Below are 12518 nucleotides of genomic sequence, written 5' to 3' on the forward strand. Positions count from 1 at the left end.
TTTGCGTGTATACGACATCTTCCATGAACCTAACAACTTGTCGTTCATTAACATGTCGTAGTACATTTAAACGACATGACGTACTAACCATACTTAACACGATAAATCGTATAGCAGAAGAACGAAACCGTCAGTCTAAAACCACATATTGTATAATTAAAGGAACCATCATCACTACCATCGAACACACATCAAAAGTAAATTGCCACTTGTACGTCCGCATTATGAACGGACCAGATTAAATCACGGGATCCACAACAGTCCACCTGAACCTCTTTCTGGTAGAAGTGGAAGCAGAGTGAGAAAAGATCCCGAGATAGCCTACCAGTGATTTGATTGAACGTACTGAGAAGAAGAAGACGAAGAAGAAGAAGCATCAGGATTCAACCGTAAATAACAGAAACAATTCCAACCGTTGGATCGACGAGAAGACTTCGAGCCGCCGTCCGATCTGGAGGTGAATTCCCGAGAGCCAGATGACGGATACGAGTCTGGAGTTGCAGGAATCGGGATGGGAGGAGCTGAGGAGGGAGGCGAGGAAGATCGAAGGCGATCTCGACGTCAAGCTCTCTTCCTACGCCAAGCTCGGTGCTAGGTTTACCCAAGGAGGTTCGTATTTCTCTCTCTCTCTCTCTGTCCTCGATTTCTCTGTTTTCTTCGTTTACTGCATTTTCGCTCCCAAAAGTGTAGAGCTCTTGAATTCGATGAATTCTAGTTTTGGATATGAAAATTTGAATCTTGAGAGTGAATCTGTGAGAATTGGAGTGACCTCATTAAAGAGAGACAACTTTTGTGGTTGGAGGAGATTTGGATTGACGGTTGAGAAATTATATATGAGAAACGACCAAATTGTAGTAACTTGATTTGCATTTTCGCTGCCAAAACTGTAGAGTTCTTGAATTTGGCGAATGGCGAGGAATTTGATGAATTATATTTTCGAATGTGAGGATTTGAATCTTGAGCATGAACCTGTGAGAATCGAAGTGACATAATTGGAGAAAGAGATAAATTTTCTGGTTGGATGAGATTTGGATGAAAAACGATGGAATTGGGGTGATTTGATTTGCATTGTGTTAATTTTGAGATTAGTTTCATGTTTTCATGGTTTTCTTGAGATAAAATTTTGCTTGTTTTGGGAGAAATGCATAGTAGATCGATGAGATTGTTTGGATTTTTGTGATAAGAAAGGTTTTCGAATCAGGTTATGTGGATACTGGATCACCAACTGTTGGGTCAAGCAGATCTTGGAAATCCATGGAAATGGAAATCCAATCGTTGCTTGAGAAGCTTTTGGATATAAACGATTCAATGAGTCGATGTGCTGCTTCTGCTACACCAGCTACTTCTGTCACTCAGAAACTGGCAAGGCATAGAGACATACTTCACGAATTTACCCAGGTTTCATTTTTCTTCAATTCTAGCACTGCATATTCCACCAAAGAAAGAACTATATCATAAGTGGAATTTTAATTGTCGATGGTTCCCTTATTATTTTGCATCAAGTAGAGAGTCTATACATGAGATTTCATTTCATGTATACTTTAACTTTTATTAACTTTTAGAGCATTATGACAATTAATTTCTAGTTGTTGAGTATTATTCTACTTCTTGCTTGGCTTTTCAGACAAATTTACTCCTACTTTTCTTTCCCTGACTGCGGCATTAGTCTTTTCCCATGTTTGTTAACCAGTCCTGTTATTATACAAATGAATACCTAATTGTTTCTTAGATCATTACTTCTAGTGTGCAAGTAACTCTGTTCCAAGATCTGATATTTGATTGTAAATCAATCTTATTTGGCTTTGAATTGGATGAGATATTTAAAGTAGTGTTTTAAACCTGTGAACGGAGTTGTTGCAGGCCATATTGGGAAACAAATTGTGGGAATTGGGAATCATGTTTTTAGCTTGAAGAAACTTACTCCAAAAGGAAAAAGAAAAAAGGAAAAAAGAGAGTTAAATTTCATAATTTCGGGCAATTAATTAAAGTTAGATATTTCTCAATTTTAAAAATTTTCTAGAAATCCAAATTTAATATTCGTTTAATTCTTGGATCAAAATTAGTTAGTTTACTGCTTTCATTTTTCTTTGTTTATAATATTTGGAATTTTTGAGTTGCCTAATTTTTTTTTTTGTAGTTTTTCGTTTATGTCTAGGACAATTTAGCCTATAAATATGTTAGTCCTATCATATGTAAAGAGGAGGGTGTGTTCTTTATTTACATTAGAGTATTACTCTTATATTTTCCAACTTTCTTGGTGGTATTATTGAGTAGTTGATGCCTACTTTCCTGGCATCCGTGAGTGAATCACCAGGTTAGTAGATGCCTTCTTTCTTGGTATTCATGAGCGAATTGCCAGGTTAGTAGATGCTTACCTTCCCTTCACTAGGTTAGTAGATGCCTACTTTCCTGGCATTCGCGAGCGAATCGCTACGTTAGTAGATGCCCTATTGTCTAATATTCTAAGTGAATTATTGGATTTAGGAAATTGTATTAGTTTTTCCTGTTAAGTCATGCTCCTGCTACATCAGCATCGGCACTTAAAGGTACATTTAGCCGCTTCCTAGAGAAATATGCTGTTCTGAAAAGCTACCTTTCTCTAAGGGCTTAATGTGATTTAAATAGAAGGTCAAAGTGTAGCGTTGGCACCATCAAAATTGTAGTCTTGCTGAATAAATTCTTTTAATGTGAGTTGCCAAATTTTGATTATAAGTTCCCTATCTTTTTTCTTAGTAAATATTCAAGTTGACGTTGATCTGTTTATTGCTATAATCAGCACATTATCACTTCTGCATGTTGCGCATTTTTCTTCAGGAATTTAGACGAATTAAGGGAAATATAAATTCAATGAGGGAACACGCAGAGCTGTTGTGTTCAGTCAGGGATGACATCAGTGAGTACAAGGTGGGAGACCTCTGAATTGCCTTACAGCTCTATTTACATAATTGCTGTATCTCATATTTCTTAAAAATTTATCTCATTGTTTCTGGAATATAATTATTTAATATGCTTTAATGCAGGCATCTGGGAGTATGTCTCCAAGAATGCAATTACTAAGGGAGAGAGCCGCCATCCATGGAAGTATATCTCATGTAAGCTAAAATGCTGTTGGGTAGCCATTGCTTTAGGTGTGTTGTCTTTTAGCGTACAATTTTCAATATATGTTTCTATACAGAAAGAACAATGTTATAGAACACCGGTAGTGTTAATTACTAAGCACCACCCACTAATAGAAAGTAAGTCCTGCTGCGTAGGGCCCATCTTCTATTAGCCCTCCTTCTATAAATAGTAGTGCTTAGCACAGGTGGTGTCGTCAAGTATTTTTATTAGTCCACCTTCTATGAATAGTGGTGCTTACCACAGGTGGTGTCGTGAAGTATTTTCAATAACGATATAAATGTTGAGGTGTCTGAGCACAAATTCAGGAAATGGTACAATAGGACATAATACATTGGTTTTTGAGGTTTTGGGTTCATTTCTATGCAGATAGATGATGTGATTAGTCAGGCTCAAACAACAAGGGCAGTCTTGGGCTCTCAAAGGGCTTTATTTGGAGACGTTCAAGGGAAGGTGAAGCTTCTAAGTGACAAGTTTCCCATCATCCGTGGCCTACTTGGTACTTCTTCATGGATCAACTACTTAACCAACTTGGTTTCTTGACATGACGTATTACTAAAATTGTATCCAACCTTTTGCAGGTTCAATCAGAAGGCGACGATCAAGAGACACTCTTATTCTGTCTGCAGTAATTGCTGCTTGTACCCTATTTCTTATCATCTATTGGCTATCCAAATAGTTAGAAATGAGATTTATTGATAAAGAAAATTATACACAACATGGTGGTGCCTTAATGGAATTTTGCTTCTTTCTATTTGTTAGAACAAAGTCAAATTTTACTGTTTCAAAGAAGTTTGAGGTACCTGTTTGATGTGCCTTTGCCCATGAATCTATTATGTGTTTTCCATTTACAGAACTCTCTACATATTATCTTTGCTCTATTTTTCCAAAAAAAAAAAAAAAAATAGTAACTCTTCTCTGTCACTTGGAAACAGCCAACATGTTTTCCATCCGAAAATTGGTGCAAAACCAGCAGGGTCTGCCAAAATTGATTGGAGATAACAATTAACCATATAGCAAAAGTGACCCTACAATATATGAACAAAAAAAAAATAATAATAAATAAAAAAATAATAAAAATAAAAAAGCCTCTGCTTGAAAACTTAACAATAATACTAAATTCACTAAATAGAATGAGAAAATTATTTACTAGACCCTGCCTACACACTAGCACCAATATGGAGTCTTGGAAAGAGTTCAATGCTTATAGTAGGGCATAAAAGAAAGAGAGAGAAAGAAAAGGGTAAAGAGAAAAGAAAAGAAAATGATTCATGTTCAAACGATACAAAAGAACTGTGTCGTAACCCACCTGTAGGCTGCAGTGGCTGCACCCCGCAGCTACATATTGTGTGGAAGGCCTCTTTTTTTTTTTTTTTTTTTTACTTTTAAGGCTCGAAATGGAGGAGGAGAAACAGAGGCCATACACGTGGCCGTTGCTGCGGATGAGAAAACAAGAAATGGATCATACTTTTTACGTCTTTTTTTTGCTTACAAGCCCAGAGGCCACAGAGCCAGAGCTTGTGAAAAAGTGGGATCCCAATATAGCCTAGCTTACTACAGACACAAAAGCAACATTATAGCTTAATTCAGTGCGACAGTGAAGGCTGTACTTCCACGCACACTCCCACCCAACTCCTTTCTATGTTTTGAGTTTTGCCACTTGCCACTTGCCACTTGCCAGCCAATATTTTAACTTCACTGCTTTTGCCCATTAATTATCATGTTTAATGGACTTCTACCCTTTACAGATCAGAGAGAGCCTTTTTAAGAGGGATTTCTAGCACTTCCCAATATCTGTACTTGTCTTTGCTGATATATATTCATGAATGCTAATTAATACCGTCCTATATATTCAATCTTGATATTAATACAGTTGTTTTTTTTCTTTTTACTTTCCTTCCAATTTCGTTAGATATTTTAACAGCTTTTTTGCTTATCTAGAGCATCCTCAATCAAGTGTCAAATTATTGCGTGAATACAAAATTATGGTATTTAAAAGGAGGAAAAAAAAAAAGCACTCCAATGAAAGTAGTTTTATTTTGGTGCTAAATTTAACGTGTACTGTATCACCAACTGAAACACTCTCTAATTATTTTGTGATGTTTGGTAGAGGGATTCGTTCTCTGATTCGAATCATGATTCATGATTCGCTACAATTTCTTTTTTCACAAAAAATACACATAAATCGAAAATAATTTTAATCTATGAATCAAACGGGCTCTTACTATTTACATGTATTGTATGAGTCACAGTAATGGAGTTAGGATTCATTGATAGCGGGTCAAATTTTTCTTAACAAAATTATACTAACATGTATATATATGTAACAGTTTTTGTTTATATATGTAACATATGGTCGGCCAAATAAAATGTAAAAAACTACTAATTTAAGGGGGGTCAAGTCTAATTTATATACATACTTACTATATTAAAATTAAAACTACTATATTAAAAAATAAAAAAAATAAAAAAAAACTAGGGGAGCCAGGTCCCCCCTGTCCCTGTCTCCGTCATTGTGTATCACCGAGTATAATTTATATCAAAAAAATTTGAAGTTTTGTTGTTATTGGTTGATCTGTTGAAGTTTATTTACTAATTACAACATTTCTATTTTCAAATTAATTAAAAAGTAAAATTTTATTTTTATTTTTACAAGTTTTAAAATGTATGATAGATGTGTATGTCATTTGAAATAGTATTATGTATTGCAACTCAGAATAAAACAACATATGAAATATATTAACTTTGTTATGAAAATTAAGAAAATGTAAAATTAAGAAAATGTAAAAACTTTAGAGAGAGAAACTAGTGAGAGTTTCATTAATCTTGTGAAGGTATATAAAATGAAAAGATTTAGTGCCTATTTATAGAAAAAAATTTGACACTATTTACAATTACTATTTTTATAATACTTAGAGCCCGTTTGGTTGGAGGATTCGTTTTCTGATTCGAATCATGATTCATGGTTCACTACAGTATTTTCTCTAATAAAAAACACACGTAAATCAAAAATAATTTTAATTTATGAATCGAACGGGCTCTTACTATTTACAGTTACTATTTATATAGTAAAATTTTGACATGTACTGAATAGGACATCTACTTTGTTTTGATGCCGGAAAAGCCGTAATATTAGAAGGTTTTATAATGCCAAGGGACTGTTAAGTACTCACGCGATTAAATTAGCTCAGATCAGATCATGCATTCATAACAAAACTCAAAAGGAAGAGAGAGAAGCTTGGATGCATGGTCAATGCCTAGGCGGTAAATGAAAAAACATGGGAATGGATGATGATATCTAGTCATTGTCAGGTACGATCTCGGTACACTTTCTGCAAATAGTTACAACTGGTTACAATAGAATGCAAACATAAATTACAATTCTCACAGGCTCTTTTTTCTATTATTACTGACTAATAATTGGATTAAGCCCACTAATTAGTGTATATTTTGGTTTAACCTGATCCTAGTGCAACAAGAAATTGCCAATTCAATGCGTTAATTTGTTTGTTTTCTAAGAACAAAATGTTAATTTGGTTCACACAATTATCCTTGCTTTATAACTACAACATGATCCGTTCTTTTTTGTTATATCGTATTAGTAATATGGCGTTAGATGATGAAAAGATCAAGAAGAACCGTTGAAGTTTGAACCGCTTTTAGTAATCTTAGCACCCAAATTAAATAAGAAAATTTCAACCACTTTAATGTTTTATGACCATCATCTAGTAAGTGTTGCATGGCACAACCAATTTAGCGGACTTCCTCTAAACTTTATATGCGATGAAAAACATCATTTAGAACACTTGATGCACCCTAAAACAACTCACCCATTTCATATGTAAAAATATCTAGCCTAACGTATAGCATGATGCAAGTATACATGAATTTAGACATGGAAAACAATAGTACGTATACCATGGATTAAATACTCAAAGAAAAGTGTTTTCAAAGTCAATAAATATGTAGGAAAAAGAAACTAGGGCTAAAAGATCCATATATTTGAAGGAGCATTTGTCTCTTTTTCTTGAAAATTAAAAATCCTATCACCTCTAGTAGTGTCTCCCGTGCCGTCACATGCTTTATCTCCATCTATTTTTAAAGAAAAGTGTATAAAAAGGAGATTAAGTGGAACAAATTCAAAATTTAAAATAATAAGGTGGGAACTTTTAGAGTTTGGGAGGAGGCAAGGCAAAAGGAATAATCCTAATCATATAGTAGCTAGCGTTTGAGTGAAATATTTTAACTCCTCCATGTTCAATCACTTTTGATATGTCAATAGTATTCTTAACACAAAGCACCCCAGGTGTTGTATGAATGTCGCATATATATGACTAATGACAAGTCAACTTCATACTCACATTGCGTGCCTTAAGTCCCAACATGCACGTCGTGGTTTCTTTGACCAACAAACCTACATAAAAGACCTACTAATCATATTGTTGTCAATTTTAGTATCGTTTCTTATATCCTACTTTAATAAATAGTACTATGCAATATTTTTTGTGTGTGGCTAATCTAGTACTATGCAATATTTAGAAGCAATATTCCTAATGTTTTAATTATTTGAAAAATGAACCTTCTATTTAGGTGTATATTAATAACAAAGGATGGTATCAACAGAAATAAAATATAGATTCTCCAAATTTAAGAAAATTTATGGGAAAATATTGATATTGATAAAAAGGAAAAAAAAAAAAAAAACTATAAAAAGTGGGTGGTATAAGAACTTTTAAGCAAGCCTAATTGTATGAAGTATGTGCGGCTGTGCCTTTCATGGGAAGACTAACCAGGACGAAAACGTCCCTATAATCTATTCCCAATTCCAAGGGTGGATTGATCATGCTTATATATTGTCCATCTTGTATTTTGTACATTACAAACATACTCAAACTATTATTTTATTTTTTACCCGAACTATGTCAATTTGTCTTTTGACTTTTAAAATGCCACACTGTCCTTATTATATTTTGTCCGTTAACAAATGATCCCCTTCCATCAAATTTTGTTACTTTTTGGGCTTTTTTTCAGAATTATATTTATATTTTTTCCAGAATTATGTCACTTATTTTATCTTGCCCTTGAGATTTTTTTCCATTAGCAAGTAACCCGATTTTTGTCCAATCCCGTAACACAAATACGAACAATATTTTAAGGGGGAAAAACCCCACAAAATCCCTTAAAAATAGCTTTTCTTCTTTGAAAATTCAGAAGTTTTAGGAATACTTATGCTCTTAGTTAGTTAAGTTTATTAATCGTGTAGTATAAGCTTCTTATTAAGCTTATAACATACGCTTCTATTCTGTATATATATTGGCTTGTACTCTTTTATTCAGATTAATGAGAATAATATTTTTCTCACTAGCCAAACACTTTTTCCTCCGCAATATGGTATCAGAGCGATAATTTTTCTTTTGTCTATTACTTCGATTCTTAGCTCTTAGATTGTTTGTCTAAGTTCGATTTTTCTTCGATTCTTCTTTCCTTGATTAGAGTTTATGGCTTCTTCAATTCCTGATTCGTCTTCCTCGACAAATGGCAAATCCGCCATTGAGGATTCTTCTAGCTCGTATTTCCTCCATCACTCTGATGGTCCCGGTCTTGTACTGGTATCTCAACTTCTCAATGGCGATAATTACACTTCTTGGAGCAGAGCTATGCTAATTGCCCTCTCTGTCAAGAACAAGTTAGGGTTCGTGGATGGTTCGATTGAGAAACCAGATGAATCGGATTTGCTTCTTCTTAATTCATGGATCCGCAATAATAATCTTGTGATTTCATGGATTCTAAACTCAGTTTCTAAGGAGATTTCGGCTAGCATCATTTTCTCTGAATCTGCTGCAGAAATATGGCTTGATCTTAAGGAAAGGTTTTCACAGAGCAATGGTCCTCGTATTTTTCAGTTGCGACATGAATTGATCAATCTTGCTCAGGATCAACAATCGGTTAGTGTATATTTCACAAAACTAAAGACTTTGTGGGAAGAGCTCAGTAATTTTTGCCCCATTTGTTCGTGTGGGAAATGCACTTGTGGAGGTGTCAAGGAACTGTCTACTCATTATCAAATGAAGTATATCATGTCTTTTCTTATGGGGCTCAATGAATCGTTTGCTCAAGTGAGAGGCCAGCTATTGCTCATGGATCCTCTTCTGGCCATAAACAAAGTTTTTTCTTCAATCTCACAAGAAGAACGACAAAGAAAAGTGAGTTCCCAATCTATTTCAGCTGGTGATTCGAATAATTCCATGGCTTTTGTGGCCAAGAATGAACCTGTAGTTTGGGCTAGCAATGGTTCTGGCAATGGCCATAAGTATCAGAAGAAAGATCGTCCTTTTTGCACTCATTGTAACTATCATGGCTATGCAATAGACAAGTGTTATAAAATTCATGGCTATCCCCCAGGTTTTCGGCAGCGGCAGAGGCCACAACAATCAACCACCCCGCCTGGTATGGTGAATCAGCTTTCTACTCAAATGGCCACTAACCGCAATGGTTGCACGAATGAGCGCTTCTATTCTTTTGTTTTCCCATTTATCCAAGATGGATGTGAAAGATATTCACTGTCCATCTTGAGGGGGAGTTTTAGGAATACTTATGCTCTTAGTTAGTTAAGTTTATTAATCTTGTAGCATAAGCTTCTTATCAAGCTTATAACATACGCTTCTATTCTGTATACATATTGGCTTGTACTATTTTATTCAGATTAATGAGAATAATATTTTTCTCACTAGCCAAACACTTTTTCCTCCGCAATAAGAAGCTCTAATCATTATTTGATAGGAAGATTAAGCCGAAAAAAAAAACTAGTATAGGAAGGAATTAAACATGATTCGAAACTATTAACGAGTAGAAATACTGATGGTAATAATCTTTTAGTAAGCAATGAAAACTATCAGTCATGAAGGCTCTCCTTCGCAGGAAACGATGAAATATGTATTATATGTGTGTTTGTGTGTGTGTGTAATGTCCTAGCTAGTACTAGCTAGTAGTACGATGAATGAACATTATGGGCTATCTAGGCAACTATATATGTTTGAATCTGATACGTCAAAAGCTATACTTTTTAGCCAGCCAGATCAAGAGAAATTTACATCTCAAGAATTAAAAAACAAAAAAGAGGGTGGAAAATAGCAATTCAGTACTTGTAAGCTAGAATGTAAGAAAATGGATGTAAGAAATAACCTCTCAGTAAAACTTATGTGTACAGTTTATAACTAATATCTAAAATTTAGTAGTACCAACTCTTGATTTGGAAATGTATACCAAATAACAGTATTGCAAAACTACTACAATGTTAACGATATTATATAATTTGAAAAATTGTGCCTGTATCATGATCATCAGTGTTGGACCGTAGATTAATTTTCTTGAAATACATAATGAAAAGAAGGTGTTGAAACCACACCAAACTTTTTCATACTATATATGGAAGTTGTCAAGTACTACTTGCCACCCAAAAGCCATATCTTGGAATTGGATATACATATTATATATATATATATATAGTTACGGTTCAAGAGAAACCTAACCTTCTTAGCAAGGGTCATTTATACACTCAACAGATGACATTCAAGAAGCTACAAATAGCCCCCCACATGAGCGTAACTACTTGACTGGGATTTTTACCTTTTAAAGGCACAATTTCGGACAAGAGGAAAAAAAAAATCCACTCCCTTCAACGTTTGGATGGCGATAGTTCTCCAAAACATATATGTATTTATAGAGAGAAACTATTATATTAAAGCCCCGCTATTTTGGTATAGTTACTTTTTCAAAAATCTTGTAACAAAAAACAAAAAACAAAAAACAAAAAAAAACAAAAAATAAATAAAGACCAACTTTGGTTTTGAGCGTTACAGTGTAGTCTAAGCCTAGCTAGTATGTAGTAGAGAGGGCTAATAAAACTGGAGGAGAACAGTAAGCATATAAATATGCATATAATACACAAGTAAGGACAAATGAAAGTAAATTAAATTACAGGGATTCCTGTCTTCTGTTGTCACTGACAACTACGTATCTCTGTAACATATGAGAGAGATATGTGAGTAGTCAAATCGGTAATGTGAAGCCCTAATGCTTTTTGTGTGATTGTGTTATTATTGCGATAATAATTTGGTGTTGAATTCCCTCCAAGGATGCGGAGACTGATGTGGATGCTTGATTGTTTGTCATTGACCGTAATTTATAACTCAGCTCTTGCTTGCTAAGCTAGTATTGATATCAGCAAAAGCATTAAAAGTAGAGGTTGCTTCTTTATAAGTATGAAAGTTGTGGTTCTGACGTCTTATTATTAGGGTAGGGTCTGTTTAATTCGCTGATTTAAATTTTTAATTTGAGTTGAGATGTGACTTTATGCGAAAATTTTTTACTGTAGCAAAAAAGTTAGATGTGACTGTTTCTGAGAGCTCTTTACTATAGCAAAACTCGAATCAGTGAAATGAACGGGGCTTAAGAATGAATAACATTGTTGTTGACAAAAAAAAAAAAAAAAAAAAAAAAAAAGCTTATTCTAATTGTTGTCTCGGTCATTCTCTATTTGTCACTCTCATTTTATCTCTTAAAATTTAAATTAGTCTCACTTAATTTCTTTTATTAAAATTTATGTAAAAATCAAATTAAAAAAAGATGAGGTTAAGTGTGATATTTTTTATTTGTTTTTAACAGAAATTCTAATATAAAGCCGACCGTATGATTGCACTAGCTCTTTTTTTAGAGGTTTACTAATTTAAAATTTAAGAGGTAAAGTTAGTTTTTAAAATTCGGAAGGTATCTTAAAATTCAGGGGACATTAATAAGAATAATTTCCAAAAACGTAATGAACATGAATGCAAAGCGTAGTGGCAATAACTAGTTGAATATTATTTGGATTGGAATTCGACATTGACTTCCAAAAATCTTATGAGCCACTTAAATGAAGGGTGTTTCCATTGGTATTGCACCTTAAACTCATTGGTGTTTAGCACCTCAAACTTTAATTGTAACAATAGGACCTGAAATCTAAAAATTAGGCGCAAATGTGGCCCAACAGCTAACACATTAATTAATGGACAAAATATTGTCCCATGGTCTTTGTACAAATTGCACCGAAACTTTATGTTGATTGACAATGTGAACTATAAACTTTTTAATTTTGACATTCGAGATGCTAATATATATTAATTGACGTTGATTATCAATTGGACTGCATTCAATAATTATAAAATTTAGTGCTCTAACTATCAAAATTAAAAGTTTGGGGTTCACATTGTAAAAAATGAAAAACTCAGTTCATATTGGTTCAAAATAATTGCCCTAAATATTAAAATTCGAGAAGTCGTGACAGGAAGGAACTTGAATTCATAAATCAGGTTTTAAATACAAGAAGTGCAGTAGAAGGAATTTGAATTTAGAATTTATTTATG

The 12518-nt window shown here is 33.9% G+C and overlaps 1 protein-coding gene across 1 annotated transcript; it reads left to right on the plus strand.

Annotated features, from left to right (window-relative positions):
- Positions 1–209: 209 nt before the first annotated feature.
- On the plus strand, positions 210–3936 carry LOC21403744 (Golgi SNAP receptor complex member 1-2). The gene is made up of 6 exons (XM_010090579.2): positions 210–609; positions 1202–1398; positions 2815–2904; positions 3021–3092; positions 3487–3616; positions 3699–3936. The coding sequence occupies exons 1-6, from the start codon at positions 477–479 to the stop codon at positions 3794–3796; spliced, it is 720 nt and encodes a 239-aa protein (XP_010088881.1). The 5' UTR covers positions 210–476; the 3' UTR covers positions 3797–3936.
- Positions 3937–12518: the final 8582 nt, after the last annotated feature.

The sequence above is a fragment of the Morus notabilis genome, unplaced genomic scaffold (genome assembly GCF_000414095.1).
Source record: "Morus notabilis unplaced genomic scaffold, ASM41409v2 Scaffold625, whole genome shotgun sequence".
NCBI classification, from domain to species: Eukaryota; Viridiplantae; Streptophyta; class Magnoliopsida; order Rosales; family Moraceae; genus Morus; species Morus notabilis.